The sequence below is a fragment of the Pelecanus crispus genome, chromosome 4, assembly GCF_030463565.1.
Source record: "Pelecanus crispus isolate bPelCri1 chromosome 4, bPelCri1.pri, whole genome shotgun sequence".
In the NCBI taxonomy this organism is placed as follows: domain Eukaryota; kingdom Metazoa; phylum Chordata; class Aves; order Pelecaniformes; family Pelecanidae; genus Pelecanus; species Pelecanus crispus.
Window position 1 is genome coordinate 37,294,230 of NC_134646.1, and position 23,613 is coordinate 37,317,842.

General features: G+C 37.0%; 1 protein-coding gene across 1 annotated transcript in view; it reads right to left on the reverse strand.

Annotated features, from left to right (window-relative positions):
- The window catches only part of FBXW7 (F-box and WD repeat domain containing 7), a 108,422-nt gene extending 93,149 nt beyond the window's left edge, over positions 1 to 15,273 (reverse strand). Inside the window, exon 1 of the mRNA XM_075709278.1 lies at positions 14,722 to 15,273. Coding sequence (XP_075565393.1) covers positions 14,722 to 15,210 — 489 coding nt within the window. The 5' untranslated portion in view covers positions 15,211 to 15,273. The remainder of the gene's footprint in view (positions 1 to 14,721) is intronic.
- Between the last annotated feature and the right edge of the window lie 8,340 nt (positions 15,274 to 23,613).

A 23,613-nucleotide genomic window follows, 5' to 3' on the forward strand; every position in this document is an offset into this window, starting at 1 on the left:
GATGTGTTTGATCCCACAGCTTATCTTTTTTGGAACTGAAATGAGACAAACAGGTCAGCTGGAGCTTCTAGTAGCAAAAAAGGAGAAGAGTTGCACCTCCCCTCCTTGCTCAGGCCATTTTACTCCAAACTCTTCCTTAAACTGGCTGTAGAACTTGTCAGGCTTGTGAGCTCTGAAATGACTCCACTAAGCAGGATACCTGAAAATCCCTCAATTTTTGTTGTTGCTGAGTTATTTTTCCACTAGCAAATGTAAACAGCTCACAAAGCAGCCAGATGCATGATGAGACAAACCCAAGACAAACAGCAAAAGTATTTGGGAGTGGAGAGTAGTCAAGACCTCCATCTTTGGGCAACAATGAGCTATTAGATCACCCCTCTTTGTCCATGGATCCCTTAGCATGCAATACTGGTCCCGAATAGACGTCAATGATAAAAAGCTTCCCAGGCATCTCAACAAATACAGAATTTAATCTGAAAAGAAAGGGAAGGGAACATGCGGGTACATGCAGCTATAGGCGTAGGATCTGCCCTCAGTCACAACAGTACTAGCGCAAAAGAACATTTGGCAAATTACAAGGGACTATTTCCACAAGCTAACTTTTTGTATGGTCACATCAAGCATTTATGAAAGAAACATACAGACTGTGTAGTAAACTGCACTTTGGCAAGACTATATAATATCAATAGTAATGATGCTATCATATCATTAAAACATACTTAACCATGTGCATTTAAAAAAAAAATTCCTACCGTATTTAGACATTCATGTAAGTGTACATAATCATTTGTAACCAGAGGCCTATATTATTTGGCTTTACTCCACAAGCCTCCTAACTTTATTTACTGTACTACGGGGTCTTGTTGTCATTGTCACTTTTTTCCCCAACTATCTTTAAAGCATGTGTCCTCATTTCTTCATTAAACATTTCAGAAAATATTCCAGGTATGTAACAGAAATCCAGCTGCATCATCTTGCGTTTTACAAATATTCCAGAAATGTCTGCCCAGTCCTCATTGGCTATAATATGACTTGCTGGATAAGCAAGTTTAACTCTTTGGTCTGGTCAGAGTTGCACCAGCTGTTAAAAAGAATTGCTACAGCTGCTCTGTAGGAATTTATTTGCTGACCACTTATTTATGCTGTTGTTGCACCTTTAAATAGAGCTGAAACAAGAATTAAGAACTACAACAGGTAGAGAAGTCATGCAATATTTAACACTGGATTAAAATGCAAGGCAAATTCCCAGCTGAGGATAAGCCAGGGGAAGGGAAAGCAGGTGTTTTTATTAGTAAGGAGGCTGCTTTTATGAAAAACAAAGACAGGAAAATGGAAAATTAGTTTTCCATACAGTAATTCAGCTTTTCTTATCACTGTATCACCCTTCCATGTAAAATGCAAAACTTTCAATGAGAAATTCTCTACTTATATACATACGTGTGCAAAATACACACAAAGCAGTACTAAAATATTTAAAACGTGATTATTGGTTTCTGAATAGTGTCCAAAAAGCACTGCCAAAAATTAGTTTTGGACTCAAAATCTTCTTCCTTTCTACATATTAAATAGGAAAAGGAACAATCCCCAAAACATCAGAAAGGTGTCAAAGATATTTCTGCCACCTAATACACCTAAAAAAAAATCTTTTTTTCTCCTGCAGTGAAAAATTCTGACCAGATACTGTTTATTCAGCATTAAAAAAAAAATTCCTCTTGTATAAAGCCTGACAACACAGTAACACTCTTCATATTAGCTACACTAACTACCTACTGCCAAAATAAAAGTTTAACAATTCAAAGTATTACATTCTGTATGTTTGAAACAATATCAAGGTCTATTTTGACACAAGATTGTGTTTTTCTTACTAGAATGCAACAACTGATTGTTACACTGGCATTCATTTGCCAGCACCAAATTAAGCTTATATAATCCTTTTCAGCTGGTTAACAGCATACTGCAAAGGGGTGTGAGGCTATTTATAAAGCTCAAGATATGCAAAGTAAAGAATGCCTAGACTACAGAAAAAAGCAGGTAGTCTGTGGAAGGGCTGGCACTCTTGGCTGGTATGGTTGCCACCTTGATTTTTTATTTGTCGTCTTTCCTTTTTTCCACCCCCTTTTTGTTTTTCTTTTTAGAAGAAGGGGAAGCCTTGCTTGTAGTTTTATTTAACAATCACTGTCCCTCCTATTTGTTCAAATATCACTTATTATTTAAAATGCTTATAAGTGTTTCACAGAAATTGACTTTTTGTATACAGGCAATGAAATCCAGCTTTGAGTTTACTGGCTGTCTGATACTCTGACATCAAACCCTGCCAGTGAAGAAACGCAGTGCAGCAGTACCAAATTCTGACTGGCACTGCGAAGGAAGAGTTTCAACACTGTCCTCCAAAACAGATAAACATGCATACATGTAAACACAGCATTTAGCATACTTGCTGTAGGACATGTAATACTAGTGGTTTACATCAAAGCCAAAAACTGTGCAGATGGGTGAATGCCTCAGGGTACCAATTGAAAGTGTCCTTGCTTTGGATGAAGTCCAGCTTCAAGAGAAGGAACAACATTATTACATTTGGCAAGAACGAGGGATCCATAACAAATTATTTTACGTCTGATTTCTTCCATTTAGCTGTGTCACTTCCAGTTTCTTAGTTTCATTTTTTCCTTATTCATTTTAATTAAGTGAATTATTTTCTGTGTGTTTTAGAAAATCTGACCAAGGGATCAGAACTGAAGGAATTATGGCATTGGTAAAAAGAGTGTTCGTTATTTGTTGTCTTTTAATTTTTTTTAGTACTCAGTATATTTGGGTCAATAATGATCGCAGTAGCTGCCATCCTTAAGGGACACTCCATAATTTAAGTGAGAAGAACAAAGGGTCTCCTGCCCACTTCCAAACATAGATAACTAGTGGCCAGATGACATAAGAACAAGAATGTGATTTGCACTTACAGGAAACGTTGTTCATACTTTACTTAAGAGTAGTAATGAGTTCTGATGATGAATAAGGTGGAATTTATCCCTGCTGGCAATCTGTGGTGTCAGTAGATACATCTTCCACTTCAGCAGAGGCACCAGGGATTGAACAAATGTATTAAAATTTAATAAGCATCAACAGAATAATATTTCTTGACACAGCTGAAAAGCATAGCCACTGTCTCCCAAGACTGAATTAAACTGAATATTACTAAAATTCACAATTTGCTTCTTTCATATTATGCAATATACGGTCAGGTAGTAAAGTCAGTAGAAAACATCAGCTTTTAGTAAGAACAAACATAAAAAGAAGTAAGGTTCTATAAAGAAATAGTTGGTTTGGACCACGTTGACTTGGGATAGAAATCTCTGCACTTCTTTAGTAATTGTGTCCTTCTTGGATCCTCTCCCTCTTCCCAATTCTTCTTGTTACAAACTAAAGAAACAAAATTTAATATTAGCAAGAAGAGGAGAAAGAATAAGAAAGATGTAAGAACAGAAGAGGTGCTCGACAGCAATGTTTGCCACTCATATTTCAGTGATTATTATAGAGATACCCATCTATGCACAAGAACTCATGACTTTCACCTTTAAAATCACCATACCAATTAAGTATATGTAACATTACATCATAAGTTGTACTATACAGTGTCAATGCACACAAAGTTTTATAGAGATTTTTTTTTAACATAAAGCACATTTTACAGTAATTCGGTGAAGTCCGGAACTTGTTTGGCCAGGAGAGAATGGGCAGAACTCTAGCAAAATTTGCATGAAGTTGAAGTTTAGACAGTGTTTTCATTAACCACACTATGGGCAAGAAGGGAGAAGATGCTTGTAACAGAGAGAACTGTTTATAGAAACACAGGTTCTAGGTTTTATAGAACTAATAGAATAATCTAATAGAAATTTCACCAATAAAGAAAACTGCAAAACAGTCACGTGCAACCTAAACAGAACACAGGGCAGATGAATAAATCTACACAAAATGCATATTATATCATTACTACACAAGCATAGCTTCATGCACAGATCGGACACCATATAATACCAAAGAAAAACAGTCCATGTGTCAAAAATCATCCTTTGTCAATAGACATTAGGTGCTGGCTGTTCAAACAGTCTGCTGAGACAGCTTGGAAATTTCAGTTTTAAGCATTCTGCCTGTTCAGAAATTATTAAACTAGCACAGAAATTGACATTGTCTAGTTTTCCTCCTTATACTCAAGAATTTGTAAAGATATGTAAATTACTGTGCACAGTTTGCTGAATAGCAAGCAACATGTTCTGCAGATAATGAAAAGTCTCCTGTAGAAATAAAGGACATACTGCTATTTTGCAGATTACAGTGAGTGAGAAAGGCATCAGGAAAAAAATGTTAGTCCCGCAGCAGCTGTTAAACGTAATTCTGGTCCTCAGATCACCTCCTATTCCTCCAGCCTTCTAAGCTAATTTCAGATCTCATAATTTTATAAGTATAAAACATCAGTGAACACAAGAAATGTACTGATCATAACTGGTATTTTTAAACATACGCTTCAAATTCATAGCCAAAAGATTATTTAACACCATCCATTTGGGAAGGGGGGGTGTCAACAAAACCAAAAACTAACTCACCAGCAAAAGTTTTGCTTTCTTCACACTTCGATTCACCATTTGCATCAAGTTTCATAACCAGTAATATCAACTTCAGCTAAGACCCAAAAGGTGAAGCAGCTGAAAACTGACACTCAGAGCAACAGCATCCACTGATAAAATGCTCAGTAAATACAGCTGTATCACTGCGGACTGGAGATATTTGGGCTAACGATCACATCAGACAACACCACCTGCCACATAGTCAAGAACAACATAAGGAACAAATGGCATATTTAAGTGGGGCAGAGCTCCCAAATGTATTTGTTAGACAGGCCACATATCCCAACAGAGTAAGCATACTGAAAGTATTCTCGAGCACATTTGCACAATTTTCTACTTCATAATGTTGTTGCCATATAATTGGTGAGTTGAAGTGGTATTACTGCTTTTTTTTTTTTTTTTTTTTTTTAAAAAGCTCACTTTCATTTTGAGAGCAAAGATGAAGAGCAAAAACCGTGTAGGTGCCTAACTGACACTTATTTCAAAGCCTATGAAAAAGTGTGCGACTACAAGACACTACTTCAAGTAGTTATCCTGAAGGTATCAATTTAATTTATCCTGCACAAACTAAACTGATATTGCAGTTTGAGTAACACAGGCAAATTCCTTTCCAATATTTACCTTTAAGGACCTCTGCATAGGCCAAGCAACTGAAAGACAATTCAAGTCAATACAACCTTGTGGCAACGCATAATTCTGAGTAAGTCTAAACCAAGAGGCTGTCTCCCCACCACCACCGCAAAGGTGGCTGGCATCTTTTCTGCTTTAGGGAACTGCTGGAAATATGTCTGTGAACAACCAACATGGCTACAGAAGAATTAAACGTATGTTGAGGAGAAACTACTGGACGTGTCTGGTAAGAACCACCAGGAAGTAAAGAAGGTGTACACTCTGAGATGCAGGCTTCACTGCAAAGAAGGTGCAATTGTACATTAAGTCAGATAGCTGTACAGACAAATCTGGCACAATCAAAAGCTCTGTAGGTTTATTTTCCAGTGTGGCTAGTTGAGGTAAAACCCTTGACTGGACTTGAAAGACTGACCTCAATTATTAGCACAGAAGTAGAAAATTGCTTGTGCCTTACTCAGCTAGGTCTTTAGTCTAGTAAGCAATCTCTGTAACAGGAAACTAAATGAGAAACTAAATCAGCACTACCTCTTTCCACATCAAAAAACATGCATCTTTCTGCAAGGGCCGGGGGGGAGGAGATCAATGAAGATCTACTTATTAAGTAGAGTCTTGTAGTCAAAACTGTGACCCAAACTGTCAGCATCAATGTTTTCTGTTAAACTACTTTTCTTCCTTCCCAGTCACTGAGATTCTTGACTTTCCTTTCTATACACAATTACTTACTTCACAAATTATACATTAGCACTGTCATTTAATTCTGTAGTAGTATTTATAAAAATCATACTGAAAAGAGATTAAGACACCCTTCATTAAGGGAAAGAAAAAACAGAATTTGTTCTAGAAGAAATTCCTGTCCTTTGACTGCAAGTGACATTTTAACATGACAGTTAGATTTAATTAATAGGTATTTCAAGAACTGCATGAAAAAGCTGAACTAGATAGCCAAGTTCTTAGAAAAGTCACAAACTGTATCAGGGATAACCACATTACTACAAGCAGAGCCCATATATCAATTAGCAAGCTTCATGATCTGCTTACAGAGTAGGGAAAATCAGCAGAGCAGCAATTATTTAACACCAGTTTTACGTGCAAGCGAAGGTGTAGGAGCGATTCTACTTACAAAAGGCAAAAGTACAGCTAAACCTCTGGAAGCCTTGGGCAGCAAATGAAGCCATTACTTAACACAGTCAAGTAAAAGCAGAGCAAGTGAGAAGTACTTTTCAAAAGAAGTGTTGATATTTGTAGTAAAGAAGCATGCTGCAGGGTAGTACAGATGGGGAAGAACCTCACTATCTACAAAGAAACTGAGAATCTGCATTCCTTCCATGGATGCTTTCATACTTAAACTACATCTTAATGACAGTTGCATAACCTTTCCAAATGATCCTTCATGCTTGGAATCATTAGCAACTAAACTGTGCAGTATATAAATGAGAAAGAAGTCAAAGGTTAAAAGTGTTGATTGATATTAATCTCTGAGTATGAATATTTCAAATGTTATTACAGTCCAAAATAAAAATAAGGCTCTGTATCAGAGTAAAAAAAAAAAAAATAATTTTTTTTTAAGAGCAAAACTTGCTCCAAAATAACTAAACTGTCATGGTAATGCAAAAGTAATTCTGACTGGCAGTTGTAAAGACCATTTCTTGTTTATCCTAAGTCATTTACTTATCTTAACTCATTGTATTATAGTGCTGTAGTTCAGAACAGCCAAGGGAGGAGAAAATTTTCCAATTCCTAAGCTTTTAGGGAGTGATGTGAAAGGTTTAATTAAAAAGGAGAATCCCAGGGAGAAGCAATAGGGGGAAAAAAAAAAAGAAAAAATACTGCCATTGTTTTTTTGGTGGGTTTTTTGGGTTTGGTTTTTTGTTTTTTGGGTTTTTTTGTTTTGGTTTGGTTTTTTGTTTGTTTGTTTGTTTTTTTTTTTACAATCTGAGCGATTCTTAATGTGTATCCTTTTTGACACAGCTTTAGCCAAATTATTACTTAGTTTAAAAACTCTTTAAAGCAGTAACTGTTAGACAACTCAGGAGATGAAAGGCATGAAGAATCTACATACCCTATGTGTGATCCCTGCAAAAAATAACGCTGAAGAAAGAACCTCTTTTTGTTGTATAAAGTTTTTATCTTTCTCCTGTACACTCAGAGCAGAGAACTATACATTGCTTTCTTGTCACACAAGCCATCTGAAAATGTTTAGTACTTATTTTTTAAAGGGAATATTCCTATGTCATTTCATATACTGAAAACAGATTTCTTCACAAATAAAAAATAGTGAGTCCTTCTGTTCCAGTTGTATTTATTCCCTAGACTTAAAAAACATGCTTCAAGTTTTTAGCTGCAAGATCAGGAAAAACCTTTGCAAAGACACTGCACAGGTCTCTGTAGAGCTGCAGGAAAGCAACAGCAGCCCCCTCTGCTGCTCAGAAAAGGAGAAAAATATTGACATACACTTACAAGACCGCTATCCCACCCATACACAATATTCCAACCTTCTCTCAATTGCGTGTACTGCCTGTATGCAAAACAAAAAACTACTTCCAAGGATCAGCACTTCTCTACTCATCCTTTATTTCCCCCTATCCCTACAAAGCTTTTGGTCTATTAACATTCTGACAATAACTGCAGACTTTCATACAGGAGTCCCTTTTCACTTCACATACGTGCTAACTGCCCAGTGCAATCTCAGTTTTCTTTAGTTTTAAAAACTAATGCTATACTTCCATACAAAGCCAAAAATCACTGAAGAAGAAATCCTTTACATCCTTGTGGCTCTACGTACTAGCTTGGACCAAGCATCTCGCAGTAAATATTCTGTCCCAGTCTGCACTACTTGAGAGCTCAAAGCTACATATGTGAGCGTGGCTTTAGATTTGTTCCAGAACTTGAGAGATGGGTATTTAAGCTCCAAGGGACACATCTTCTGTGGTGCATCTTGTCCTAGCTCCACGGAAGTTAACCCAGCTTATTTGTGCTGTCTATCCACCCACCCCCCCCCGCCCCCAGGGGTCAACGAACAACCAAGAAAAGGCACTCTTGGAACAGCACCATTACACACACATGCACGCCCAGTGACTTAGAGCCACGCAGACAGTATGATGCCTGGAATCAGAGGATGCTGCAATCAAAGGACACCATTTTTACAAGAAAATTAAGCTGCTTCTCAGCCTTTACCATTGTTATATGTAATATATCTTATCTATGAAAGGCATCTATTAAAAAATCCTCTTACTACCTTTAATAATTAAGCAAATGCTCAAATATATGACAACTGTTGAAGGGGTATCAAAGTGGTTTTTGTGGTTGTAGATCCAACTATACAAGAATTTTTAATCTTCATTTTAGCTAATCTGTTTTCTGGTTCTTAGTAAGCTCTGGTTAACCAAAAAAACAATCACCATCACAGCCCACAATCCTGCAACAAGCAAACCTGCATTTGAAGAGGACACTAACTCAGAAAGTTAGTGGAGGGTTTTGCATGCAGAAGGTCTGACCCCTTATGAAGAGTCACCGTCAAAATCCAAATAGTTAGCACAGAAATAGTGTTTCACATCCACATGCCCTAATTTGCTAAGTTTCATGACAGCCTCCATAGAAGAAAAGGAAATAGATATTTAAGTAAGAAGGGTTTTGTTCCAAAGACTCTTGTTGAACAGTGCCTGTTTTCCAGAAGGATTGAGCATCTCCCATAGACGGGCTCAAACACTCCTTCAGACATCCCTCCAGACAAGCAGAGCAGACAAATGTGTTTCCTGAAACCCAGAACAAGAAAAATGGCCATGTACCAGCTAACAACCCTCCTGCTCTACCCGGTCACTTGGATTTTAAAATCCAGGCCCTTACAGGATACATTGAAATACCTTTAGTGCCTTCCGGTGTGTTCTCCCCTCAAAACACAGTTTGTGGAGAAATATGAAATGGCTCCCGGAATCCCACCTCGAATGGGATGGTGTGGCATGAGAAGAAGAAATTATATGAGAATTTAAGATGGCATCTGCCTAAAGTGAGAGGCATACTTTAAGATGAAAGACGGCTGCCATTTGCAGATCTCCCAACAACTGTTTCCTACGCATATAATACAACTTTTTGCCATGGACACAGTAAATTGCATCTTCTAGTTTCTGTATAATCTTCAGGTTGTTTTCCTCTTTTGCCAGAGACCAACTTCAAGCATGCAAGCAGGAGTAAGAAAGGAAACATGCCTTGATACCACAGTTTGACTTAGAGCACACATACATATGCCTCTGGAGATCTCACACCCGCTAGTCTAATATTAAGTAGTTATTTTGCCTAATCATAGAATTCTGTGACAATACTTGCTGAAATGAATGTAGCTAATGCTTCTCAGGAATTAATGGATTTAATTTTTTTACGTGATTGTTTCCTAACTGAGGTGGCATCAACATTAGACACATTTAATATTAAAAGTATTATGTAATATAGAATTTTAGATAACGAAAACCTAATAGAACAAAGTTAAATTCATGGTTGTTTGGGTATAAGTGATCATGACTTTTTTCCCCCCTTCCATAAAATATGTCCAAACCAACACTGAATGAACCTGTAAATTATTTTAACTGTTTAGAAACAATTTCTAAGATAATCAAGAAGCCAATACTCCTCCAACTAAGAACAGTTCACAGCAGTTAAAGAAAAACAACTCATCTTGATGGAAACTGAAAGCCTCGATTACAAACAAAAGATTTAAGTATACTGAAGATAACAGTCATTAATATTTGAAAACTACGAAACTGGGAGTTGTAGAAATAGTTAAGTAAACAAAAAGACACACAAAAAATGGAATGAGTTAAAGATGATACGTATTTTGACCAAAATTATTTTTAAGAATTAGAACAATCAAAATATTTCAAAAATGTCAAATAAACCTAACAATACATAGAAAAAAAACAGAAACAGAGTACAATCTGGATAACCACAGGCTGAAACCCAGGTGTCAGTCCAAGAGAAAATAATGCAATGGTTGACATAGAATAGGATTAACAGCATTGATGCCAATTATTCCATAAAAACATGCTGGTTATGACTTCTGTCATAAACAACAGCTTTGATAAAGATAAAATATTGCTGGCATGATATATTTTTTAATACTACAATTTCAGGAGTATGAACACAGGTAGACAAACAATTTAAATCTAAAATAAGCAAGAATGTTAATTTACATGAGCTATTTCCCAGTGATGGTGACTACCAGTAATACATTCTTGGCCTTGCAGTGCTACAGAATCCCACATGTACCGAGAGATAAATGTATTTAAGGGCAGTTGCTATGAAATATGTGATGCACTGTTAAATGTATTTGTCTGCTTTTGTTGTGGTTAGTTGTTACATGACCATTCCTAAGGAACTCAAGTAACACAAAGCCATCACAGAGCACTGGAAATGGATGCCACAAATACGGTGCAATCAGTGAAGAATCAGCATCAAGCGTATGTTTCTGTAGGAGTCCTGCACATATTACTTACTTTGCCCTCCTGTGCTATTTAATATTTTTGTATAACAGACATGACAACATTTGATAGGACACAGATCAATTGGAGTAAAAACTAACAAACAGTAAAGGATGTGATGAGGTACACTGGATGTGAGAAAGCTCTAGTCACTTTAATACAACCAAGTGTCAATTCTTACCTCTACATGCAAAGGACACAGGCCATACTTACAGAAGAGAAGGCTCTCTGAAAAACGCTTGCATCATGTTAGACAAATCAGTCGAACATGAAATCCCAATGCAATGCTGCAGTCAAAAGTGTTAACGAAATCATTTGTTATATAAACAGGTAAATATATAGCATGAAAAAATTTTAATTGTCATTGGCACAGTTGCTACTGGAGTTTTAAGCTCAGTTCTATCTATGATTCAAGATGGATGTTCAAAAATCAGAGAGTGTGTTCAGGGAAGTATCATAACAAGAACAAAAAATAGAAAAAGATGCCCAACGGACACAGTGTCCTCATTATTTACATTTAAGAGGCCTTTCAGGAGTGAACTTGATCGCTTTATGTGTGTGGGAAAAAACCCCTGCTTGTTAAACAGCTCTTCAGTACAACACAAAAATAATAAATTGTAATGGTCAAAAAAAAGACAGATAACAGGAAGAAGGCAGAGTAGAGTAAAGGTGCAGAGGTTTAAACACTGATGATAACTAACAAACTATTAACCTAGGTTTGAGATAGATTTGCCTTGCTGGACTGCTTCCTGTTTTCAAATGGTGAAATTTTCTAAAAACATTCTTTAGCTTGCGTGGAAGTCAAGACAGAGCAGCCTAACGTTTTATGCAGGAAATCATAACAGGTAACCACAAAGACCCTTCTGGATTCCTGGGTGTTGCTGGTGATTGCAACGAAGACTCCCCTGAACCACCGGCCTTCTCATTTCAAGTGCACATGCCCTTTAGTCGTAACTTTTTCACAACATTATGGCAACAATTATCTCAGTTGTTTGCACAGAGCAGTAGTATGAGGCAAATATTTATACATAATTTTATATATATTATATAAATATTACCTAAAACAATATGTATAAAATATATTTCTCTATAAATATAATGGGGTTTATGCTTCTGGTGAAGTTTATCAGGTAGAACACAGCGAGCTTGTTGCTGTCAAGTGGCAATCCAGGTGACAGGCAGCAAACACAAGCAGGATACGTTGTGGTGTTATGCAGAAACCTTGCCGTTTCCTTCCTTAACCGCACAGGATCCCGCAAGGCCAATAAGCAAAAAAGCCAGATTATAAAAAGAGACTTGATTCAGTAGTTTATGAGGAAAGGAATAAAAAGTAGAAGGACAAAGAACAGAGATAGCAAAAAGTTGATGAGCTGCACAACGACACCTATGGCAGTAGCAGTTGCTATTTTATTCAGTCTCACTATTATCTCTTGGTATTTGGTAGTGATGAAAACTGTGTGTTGCCAATATTGCTGTGCACAACCAGACCAAACTAGTAACCGTTGGATCAGGAATGCATGCTTCTGAGGAGCCAGGTTTACATCTGACGCACAAACAGTAAGTAGTGGATTCAGCCATCACAGCCGATACTGGCGGTGCAAAGCAAGTTTCACAAGAGTACAGCATACAGCAAGGGAGCAGGCAATGCAACCAGACTTATGAGGAGAACTATACTAGACTACAAATGCTGAGAAGCACGTCTGAAAAGCTAAAAAGAAATCTATCAGGTTCGAGTCTCCTAGGATGAGTCTATCTACCTTCAACAGGTAGAACCAGAAATCACTTGGAAATACAGCTGATGAGTCTACAAACACTCCTTTTTCTTCTCAAAAGCAGCACATTAATTAGTCATGTTTATTTTTACTCTGGTAATTCATTCGTGCTCCAGCACATCTATATTTCTACAACATTTCTTAACACAGAATGTGTTCCTATGGTTTAAATGTTGGTTTATTAATGAATTGGCAACACTAACGTTGCATTATGTCAGTCTTACTGTGTAACCATGACCTAGAGCAGTGCCAGCCCAAGCAGCTTTCTAACCTGTGCTGATCCTTCAGGTACACAGTTAAAACTACCTAAAATAGAGTTGCACCACGAATCGAGAACAATTCCCAAACACGGTTCGCTACCCCAACAGTTCTTGCAGGAGAACAGCCTGGGGACAGAGCACGGATGAAAACGGCCAGCACTGCATGGAAACAACACACAAAGCAACTATCAGACCACACAGAAATTGTGCATCTATACAAAAAAATCTTTCAGACAACTTCCTTCAGGCTAAACCAGCTTGTTTCAGTTTATTTCAAATATGCCTTAAAAAAAAGAAAGAAAACCCCTGCATTCATTATTGGAGATAATAAAAAAAGCTTCAGAACTGACCACCACTGAAAGCTATGCTCTGCTCTGTTTGTATATAATGTGAGTATGGTTATTTACAAAGCACTTCAAAAAGTTTCTAATTCAGAGACTTAAAAATATATTTTTGAGTGTAAGCATTTCCTACATGAAATATCAAGTCCATACTGGATGCAAGTTGTTATATGATACCCGATAAGTCATACTAAATCTGAGAAAACCAAAACATTGGAATAAAACAAGAATTTGAGTTGGAAAAAGCCAGTTGCATGACATGAAATATGACAGTATTTCACTCCAAATTAGAAAGCATGTACTTCACTACCTTGAACAGTAGAATTAGCAATAGAAAATTATATAATTTACTAAAAACTCATGTGAAAACATTATGACTTTTTAAAAATCAAATATTTTAGTTGAGATAAACACACAAGTGAGTTACATACTAATTGCTATTACCAAAAATATATTGCTGCAGCTTCCAGAAGAAAAACGTTCAGCCTATTTACCTGTTCTAGTGCATCTTCAAGACTGATTCTCCATCTCTATACATTTATGTTCATACTCAAACACATAGGGAACCCTGTTAACTTATGTTAACTGATTTTTTGTGGTTTTGATTTGTTTTACATCAGTTTTTTCTTTTTAATAAAGTACATTTTCAACATTTGAGGGGGTTTTGTCATTTTGTTTTTGAAAGGTGAGAAGAGGCTAGCTGTTCCATTACCAATTAAGGATTAAGACAAAGAAATTGGTACATAGGCTTAGGAACAGCATTCTTCCATAAGAATGCTTGTCTGCTCCTCTTTTTTATTAGTCACTATCACCGCTTTCATTATTTTTTCAGTTTTTCAAGCTGCTAAGAGATAACAGAATTCTTCCTTCCTGAAGAATTTGGAAAATATGGTGAACTACCAATGTACACTGGAGCTAATACTCCAAAACCATTGTTTAAATCTAAAATGCTAGGTGATATAAGTAGCCATAAAAATATGAATATTTATTTCAAAATTCTTATTGCAAATCAGAAGTTCTCAACACTCATTACACACAATTCACAAGGTACTCACAAGCAGGATACCATATGACATTATGTAATGACTTCGTAACTGAATGACTGGCTAACACACTTCTTTTAACCTGTATTTTGTCAATGAACTTATAACCTGGCCAGAAGGAAGAATCTGATGTTTCTGTAATATTCTGCCCTATTTTTTCATTACAATGTTTTCATCTAAATGCACCAGATATTCTCAGAGAACACCACATATGCACAATTGCTTACCTTCCTTCTTGCCTGCTTTGAGAAGGACAGTATCATAAATAATGCCAGGAGGGACTTATTAAGTGTATGAGTTAGCATATAAAAATATTTATAAAGAAACACCTTGATCTTTTGAACGTAGTCATCAGAGCTCTATTCCTTAAAATATATAGGAGTATTTGCTTACGTCAAATGCATACAAATAATTTGATTATTAACAGTTCAAACAGTATAGTTCTTGTGAACTGCGTAAATTCTTCATAATGAGCTTTTTAGGGAGTAAAATCTTTGCTTAATTGTAATACTTTAGTTTAAGTTAGATATGCAAATTATTTTCCAAAATTCAGAGTTAATGAGGATTAAAAAACAAAATGTAGTTTCTCACCTTTGTCTTTATGTAGAATGGCGATGACTGGTGAATGGACAAGTCCATGAGGCTATTGGAATTTGTGACACTGTTACTGTTAGCGTGTTCATCTTCTCTACTGCTGTCGTCAGACTGATCAAAGTCATCACTCTCCTGGTCCATTTCCTCCTCCTCTTCCACCTCCTCCTCTTGATCACCAGCATGTTCATCATCATCTTCCTCTTGGTTACAAGTAGATTCTTCATCCACTGTAATAAGTCTATTGTTATTTTCTTCTAACTGTTCCTGCTGAGACTCATGCCTGTCATCAAATACAGGTTCTTCTCCTCCTATCTCCCCATTCCTCCCAATGTGCTGCTCCTCTTGTTGTCGTCTTTGCTGCTGCTCCTCCTCTTCTACAACCCGATTCATCTGCTCCTCATCTACTTGGCTTGAGGAGGCATTACCTCGAAGAGATCCACCAGTTCGTCGCCTCTTGCTGCCCACAGAGAGCAGTTCCTGATTCATTTCCAAAAGCCAGCTTGCTACTTCTTGGACCTTGGCTAGGCTATCTGAAGATGCAAATGCTTTCACATTCTAAGGAGATTAAAAAAAGAAAAAGTGGGAAATTACAAAAGTTACAATTTTTTATTAGGTAAAGCATTAAAAACTTATTTCATTGTGTTACTCCTGACAACTTCAAATTCCAAGAAACAAGGAATAATTTCTGCTTGACACACAACTGCAAAAACCCAAACAGACTGCAGACAACTTTGTAGCAAGAGTTGTTTCTTCTGTCAATCAGTCTGATCATGACCTTTGTTAAGAACCAGATTCTGTAAAATTCAGAACTACTTGCCCTCCTAGAGAATCCACAAAAAACATTAACATTCATGTTAACAGAAGATCCAAGTATGTGATATTACTTGCTAAAAATGGGACAAAGATCAGTTTCAAATGGCATTATATTTTCCCCCTCATTTGATTACAGACTTTATATATTACTCACAAATGATGAACTGCTTTTGGTCTTATGCCTTAAGAGCAGGCGTATTTTCAGGTATTACAGAAAATTTCATTTCTTGTTACTATGATTTCCTTTTAGATAAATGAAAAGGAGAACACCCATTAAAGAACATAGCCTTATCACTTCCAAGTCTTAAATTGGCCACAGAGATGCCTGGTGGTCAAAAGTAAGACGTTATTAGGCAGCCCACGCAGCCCAGAAACAGCACATACCTCGCCTGGCAAAAATCACTCTTAGCAGTAAAGTTCTCCAAACTCTTAAGAAGCTACAAGAATTGTTAAACGAGACTCCGAGAGTTAAAAAATTGCCAAATTTAGGTGCATATTAATAGAAATCGAAAAATACTAATGGAATTTCCAAATTATCCACATGTTTGGCTACACATGTGCATGCAAGAAATATACAAGAACAGGGGGATATAACATAATCCAGCTAGATCTTAAATTTGGTATTAGGTTTCCAGCTATACAACCTTTCAGGCTGGCACATCCTGACTCCAGTTCCCCTAGATTCAAGTGATGCGTTGAGCAGGTGAAGTCGGATGTGAACTCAGCAAGTAGTCAGATTCACAGGTTGCCCAGGAAAATGCGTGCAAAGAGAAAATAACTAGCTTTTTCATCATGTATAGAACCACTGTCCTTGGGTGTCCACAGACCACACCACACACTCAGCAGGCTACACTGTTGAGAGAGATTCAGAAAGCACAACAATACAATACTGGAAGGGAACACGACTGCTGAGTCTCCTTGGAGTAGGAGCAGCGAAGGATAAAAGTTTCCATAAGTACTTCAGTACAGGAAGATATTTTCCTAACCTCTCCCCGCCCCCGCCCGCCCCTTTTTTTAGAAAGTCCTCTCTCTCTTATACAAAAATAACCTAGAGGCTTGGACAATGGAGATGTGGAACAGATAAACCCCAGCTTTGCTCCATGACAACTGTAAAAACACTCAACTTATTGGTGAGGAGGGAAAAAAGTACCATAAACCATAGCTCTAAGCTAATTTGCACTGTGTTGTACCACAAAAGCTGCAGAAACACATTTACACATGTTTCTCAAGTCTTGCATTGAGAAGGATTCTTAGGTGGGATTCTGCACACCTGTCCCCTCTTCCTCAGGGAAACATTACTTGCATCCCAAAGACAGGGTTCTCAAGCTTCCATGTATCTACGCAGATGACAACTGCCCCCAAATAAAACCTTATGAGCTCAAAAGCTGAAATATGTGTTCCAAAGGAAGTGTCCACTAGCAATTAGCTCCAATCAGCGAATGAGAAGCTAATACTGAAAGACAACTAAGCTCCACATGTCAAGGCAACAACATGATGGAAGCAAGCAGAGGCTGTGCTGACTCCTGCTTTTACCCATGGAAAAAAAAAGCATTAGGGCATCAGGGTGCACATGACCCAAACCAGAAGCTAAGGACTCCAACCTTGAGTGCAAGCGGCATCAAAAGTGAATGTGTTTAATTTTCTACATATAGTAAGTAGCACATGAGAAACAGTGCATTCTTCATGACATCTAAAAGAAATGTTTTCACTTAACATTTTTCCCCAAAGCCTGGAAGCCTTACCATATTGGAGTGATGTTTAATAACTCCATTTCATCAAATATCAAATGTGGTTGCATATATAATCTAAGATTAGTGCAACCTATTTATCAGGCTTGCTACATAGTTTGGGCATTATGAATAGGACAACAGTACATCTTATTTTCTCAGGAAAAGAGAAAAGATTTGGATTTTTTTAAAGCATTAAATCATGTAAAAATGAGTCATTAAAAAAAACCCAAACACCTCCAAAACAAAAATCCAAGAGATTTACACCTTCACAATCTAGCAATTTTAGCTTCTACCACAAATGATTCTCTAAATAGCCATGAATGAAGCTTAAAAATTTTAATCACATTTTTTCAGTATCAACAGCATTACTTCAAATATATGCATCATTTATTGGTTTAGGACTTACTTGATAAAACTGCAAATGCTGCATTTGTTTCCATAATTTAATACATACTTTCAATTTGTATCCATAAGCAACCAACATGGAAGCTCAGCATTGAAATACTTAGTAAAATGCATGATTCTGCTAAATGCTTAAGTGACAAAAACAATACTATTGTTACTGTTAATACACCCAAATGAAATTCCAGCCAATTAAAAAAATGAACATACACTAGTATTATTATATATTTTTAATTATTCCTGCATTTTGTAGTGTTCATCAATTCACAAAATTAGCTTCAGTCATAAGTGATTTCAGTTTTACTCTGCATTTGCACGAATAAACTCGTTTTTTCCACAAGCCTGTAAAATGCATTATCAAAATTTAATTACAAGCAGTGCTACATCAGAAATCATCAGTGTGCAAAGAGGTGATGCATTTGCTAAAGAACAGATGGATGTACATTATCAGAGAGATTTGAAACATTAAAGCTGCCTTCTGTCACGTAAGTGCTTTCAGAATTAACTAGTCAGCTAATACACAAGATTCAATCATTTCCATATATAAGGTGGATAAGGAATAAGACAGGATTATTATTCTGCAGGAAGAAGTGTATTTACAAATCAACTACAAGAGAACTGAAATGCTGTGTTTTCAGCTAGTACAGTGCCTCCTTCATTTATACTTTCAGAGCCCAAAATTACTCAAATCAGCTAAACCCCAGCAGATCCATAGAAGAAACCTGTTGCTTTCCTACCCACCTCAGACTGCAAAGAGATTTTTTTTTTTCCAGACAGACACCAAAACATTGCACTGCAGTGGCAACACTTTGCATAAACATGGAAAGCTCATTAAACTTGGTCAACAGGTCTAACTTGGCAACTCCCAGATAAGTGTCATAACACTTGCAGCCGGAAAAGCAAAATGCAAGGAATTCCTAAGGAAAATGGAAGTCCCTGGACTGATCCAACTGTAAGTTCAGAGTTGATGAATGTATCCCCCATCTATATTGAAGATTAAATGCTGCTTAAGCAGAATTCTTCAGCACAGAAGATAGATTATAAAAGTAACCCAGAACAACAGTTGCTCAAAACCACCTGTAAGAAATGCCAAGCAACACTGGGAAACTACGGAGAAAACGCCTCAGGTTTATCAACCACAACAGGCTGCATTCTGTACTGAGAGAGAACAACCACCACTTTGCTTCGCGCTTTACTGCTGAAACACTTCTGTCCCTCTAGTAGATACAAAAGTTGTTAAACATTTTTAACCTGTAAAAACACATAACTATGGGAAAAATCGCGAAATCTCCATCAGTACTGTTGGATTTTATTATTCCTTTTTCATCACTTGAAACTGTAAAGAAAAAAAAAGGGGGAGGGAAATGAGGTGGGTGCAGAGAGGTGGGGGTGAGGGGGGATTGGGTTTTTTTTAAACAAAGTATAAAAACTTTTCAAGTTCTGCTAAAGAATTAACTTTGCAATTAGAGAGTTAGACTGACTTGGATACTAACCTAAGTCATGCTAATACTGACCAGGACAGCAATTAGTGAAAAGACAGAATAGTTACAGTCACAGCATGGTTTATGGGCAGTGGGCACTCCGAGAACAAATGCTTCTGAGATTACAGATTTGGTGGACAAAGACAATTGGATTAACACAAATACTTCTGTAGATATTTGATATATAATATGTGTGTATATATATCAAATATCTACATATTGCCTAACATTAATATAAATAACCCAGTGAAAAAGCTTAGATATGCTGAACTGAGTAATACTGATTTATACTTGAGGTAAATAGAAAGTAAAAGAGGAACATCCCACCCAAGCTAAGGATCTCCTATGATTTCATTTCAACATCCCAATCTACCTTTTGAAAGAAAAATAAAATCCTTATAAGCACACTTTGCCCCAGGTTGACCCTGACATGTTGGTAACTTAAAGCTAGGTCTACCTTAGCAAGCAGTGCAGTGCAGTGCAGTGCAGTAAGGGCAGACGTGCAAGGCTGAGACTCGGCACCCACGGGGTGTGGGCTCTGGGGAGGGGAAAGGGCTGTTATTTCCAGACCAGCCCTGACCCCTGGGCCCTAAATTGACCCTCACAGCTGGAGCACATCTTCTGGTTTAGTTTCACCCAGAAGGTGCTCTGGGACAGCTGTGCTTTAACTCACTGTGTTGGGGAGCAGGTGTGGACAATCAGGAGTTACACTTTAAAAGTGTGCTCTTGATCCAAATCCAGACTGGCACGCCAAGTGCAAACACACCCTAACAAGGGGTACACACCAGTGCTGCCAGCCACCTAAGACCTGTTAAACCCATTTGAAAAATATGCATACAAAGAGAATTAAATGCAGCATCAAGCGGTTAGAAATAAACAACAAAATTAACACTGATAAGATTGTGGACTGTGTTCTAGGAAAAAAAAGAAAAAAAAATCTGAGCATATGGCCATGATACCTAACAATGCGAAACAGCACAAGCAAGCAACCTATATGCTGTATTAAAAGGTTAAATAGATTGATCTGATTATTGGCTACACAGTTTGTATATGGGAAAGATTTTGAACAACAGCAAAGTAACAAACCAAAACAATCAACATGCAATAACTGGAAACCAAAACTATACAAAGTCAAATGAAGAATCCACCACCTTCTTTTATAAGGTTATGGTAGTGGACAATTATCTTCATGCAGACTTAAAGACAAGATACCTCCGATAAAGCCACAACTTAAACTGAAGTTACGAGCTTTAAACAGAAGTTACAGGAGAATAATTTTGCTGCATTACACAGGATGGCAAACTTGATCATAGTAACAGACTCCTCGAGTCATAGAATTCTGAGTTGAATACATTGTACAGAAGAGGAAAACAAACAAACCTTCCTTATTTCATCAGCACAAAATGTTGATTAGAGCAAGATTAACACAAAGCTTTAAAAACTTTCAATAACTTTTCATCAAAATAAAATACATCATTAACAGTGCATCCCATTCTACAAGCATGCATGCTTTTCCTAAGAATGATAAACTACTTCTTCCGAATGTATACACACCTCAAATGTCTCAGTCAACGCCATTATTCACAGCTCCAAACTCCAGAACAAATTAGCAGCTAAAAAGATTCCCTGCTCCTGCTCTACTATCACCCTGCCCAGCAAAGCTCTGCCAACACTGTGTGGAGCAGCACATGTAACTTTTCTGTTGGATTAGAAATTATCCTGCTCCCTTTCTCACTCTCTCTAGATACTTTAACAATCAATTCATGTTGTTTATTCTGTGCAAAGTGGTCAAAGTAACCAACACTAAATGAAAGTGCTCCTCTAATTACTTACTTATGTCAAACATAAATCTGCCAGCACACAAAAAACTAGATTTAGTATTCATTAAATTTAAAAATATACCACAATTGAAGTTTCCTGTGCAAATTTAATTAAGCCCAGCTGCCTCTAATCTTCTTGTGTGGCCAGTTTTAATTATCCCCCTCCTTACTGTAATCTGGCCCCAACTTTGTATCTACCTTCTGAGGCTTTTCATCAAGTCCTTGCACCCTGACCTCCCCTCCTAAATGTTTCTGAACAAAGACAATTCCAATTTTCCAACTACATGGTCTACTGTAAGATGTCTCTCCCTTCTGTTCACCTGCTTCTATTAACCTCACAATCCTATTTCAACAGACCTTGTCCCTTCTCTCCCTATATCATCATCCAAACTTACTTTTTTCTCACAGGACTGCCTCTTAACACAGCTCCCTCTCTAATCCCATGCCTCAATCTCCCAATCCCTTTTGGCCCGCAGAGCTACTTTACAGTCCCAGACACTTTGCTCCATTCTGATCCATTCCCCACAGAAAGCAAAGGGATTTAGGTGAGAGACAATAGCTGATGACACGTGGGTAGCAAGAGCATGACAGAGCAATGTCCCTTGCTATCAGTTACGGGGACAAACACACAGAAGCCATTAAAAAGCCATTAAAACTTTGTTTTAATTCTGGGCTGAAAAGACAAAGGGGTATGGAGGACCTATCACGTAATCCTACCTCTTTTTGATAGACTCAGGTGAAGTATTTAATATAGGATAAAATACAAAATAACACACAAAACCCACTAGAGAATGAGAATACAGAAAGAAGTTTAGGAAATGAGTAATTGCTACAAGAATTTACATATATTTAGCAGTACTTAAACTGAGTGGCATGATAAGGAAATATTAGAGGTAGAAGAGAGATGAATAGACCTTTCATGAGCAAAAGTTCAGAAGAAACAGCTTGAGCTATAAGCAGTCAACATACTTATTCTTTAGATTATGATAAAATATGTATAATTGTGTCTAATTACTTTATACAGAGTAAGGTATTTTATATCACTAAGAAAACAGGAGTCCAGCACTCAGATTGCATTCTTCTGACCTTCAGCTGTATTCATACATAAATTTCTGCAGATGTCCAAACACTTCTTAAAACTCAACTGCTGAATCAAAGATAAGATTTTCTGTTCAATAGGCCTTTGTCATGTTAGTGTGGTAGAATAAATTCTTCCATTTTATGGATCTATCATTTCTTCTCTTTACATTTATTTTTTCCATAGTGTTTCCACATGATCTCCATTTGTGCACATTTAACATCATCACAGAACATTAACTTTTAATGTCAATTCTTTCTTCAGAAACAAATAACACTGTATTGCATGAGTAAGCAGATGAACAAAACTCTTTTCAGGCATCACTCTAAGAGCCCAGTCTCTTCGATACAGGTTCACTTAACCCTCACAGGTAGTGACTGTGGGTTAAGAGTGGGAAAAGGTGAAAAGGTGCAACATGCTTCCTTGCTGTGTACAGGCAGGGCACACACGGATTCATCAGCAACACAACCACCTGTTGTTCACACACACACAAACACAGAATCTGGAGGTATTGCAGCTAAAATGGATTCCACAGATTCTCTTTGCAACAGCAAGAGCAGTGTCAAGTCTTAATGCTTTAAACCAAAAGCCCCCTTCTTCCCTCCTCGTGCGTTCTCCTCAAAAACAGGACTGCTCTGGCTAAAATTTTACACAGAAGAGATTAACACAGAAAGACTTCTTGCTGGGGTCAAGAGGGGGATCAATCCAAGTTAAAGTTGTAGCAGTTTTTACTGCTCTAGCACAGAGAATTATGCTATAAAATGTATTAATAGAGATCTGATGACAAAATTAAAGCAATCAACACGTAACAGGAAGAGAGGAAACCACTGATTTTTTTTCTGCGAACACTTCTCCATAAGTAATTCATGACCTTAATTCTTGTATTTGAAGTGTTAAAAAATGCCTGCATTTTCCTTGTTTTAAAAAGGAGAAAAATATCATAGCAAGTAATTAGTGACTAGTGTTACACAAGTTATGTTTTTACCTTAAAATTTGACACTAAAGAAAATGAGAATTACTGTGAGATACTGTGGTACAGATGGGGTGGAGATAAGAGGGAAATGCAAAAGTGACCCATGAGGAAATTGTTGAAAGCCTCCATCACCCACTAATAAGAAAACCGTATTAAAATAAATAAATAAATAAATTCAACGTCCTTTTCCTCAAAGCCATATCCCAACTGACAAGTTAACACTAGTACAGTGGTATTGAAGAAGTGGGGAGCCCATATCTGTTTATCAAGAATCCTGTTCATACCTATTAGCTCCCTAAAAGCCAAGACCAGCAGTGAAAGTACAAAAGCTATTCCTTATTTTTAATTCTGCATTGTTATGTTTTCATCAAGAAGAGTGAATGGATATAAATTAGAATAAAATCATTTAAATTCCTTGAAAGATATAATGGGAGGCAACAATCCACAGTAGGAGGAGATCAGTATTACGACTGATCTTATTGTGTTCATATAAATAATGTTATTTTTAGTAGTTATATTAATAATGACTGTTATACAGGAGATGGCTGGTTTGTCTTTTCACTAACAACTCTTTAAATAAAAAGGATTAAGC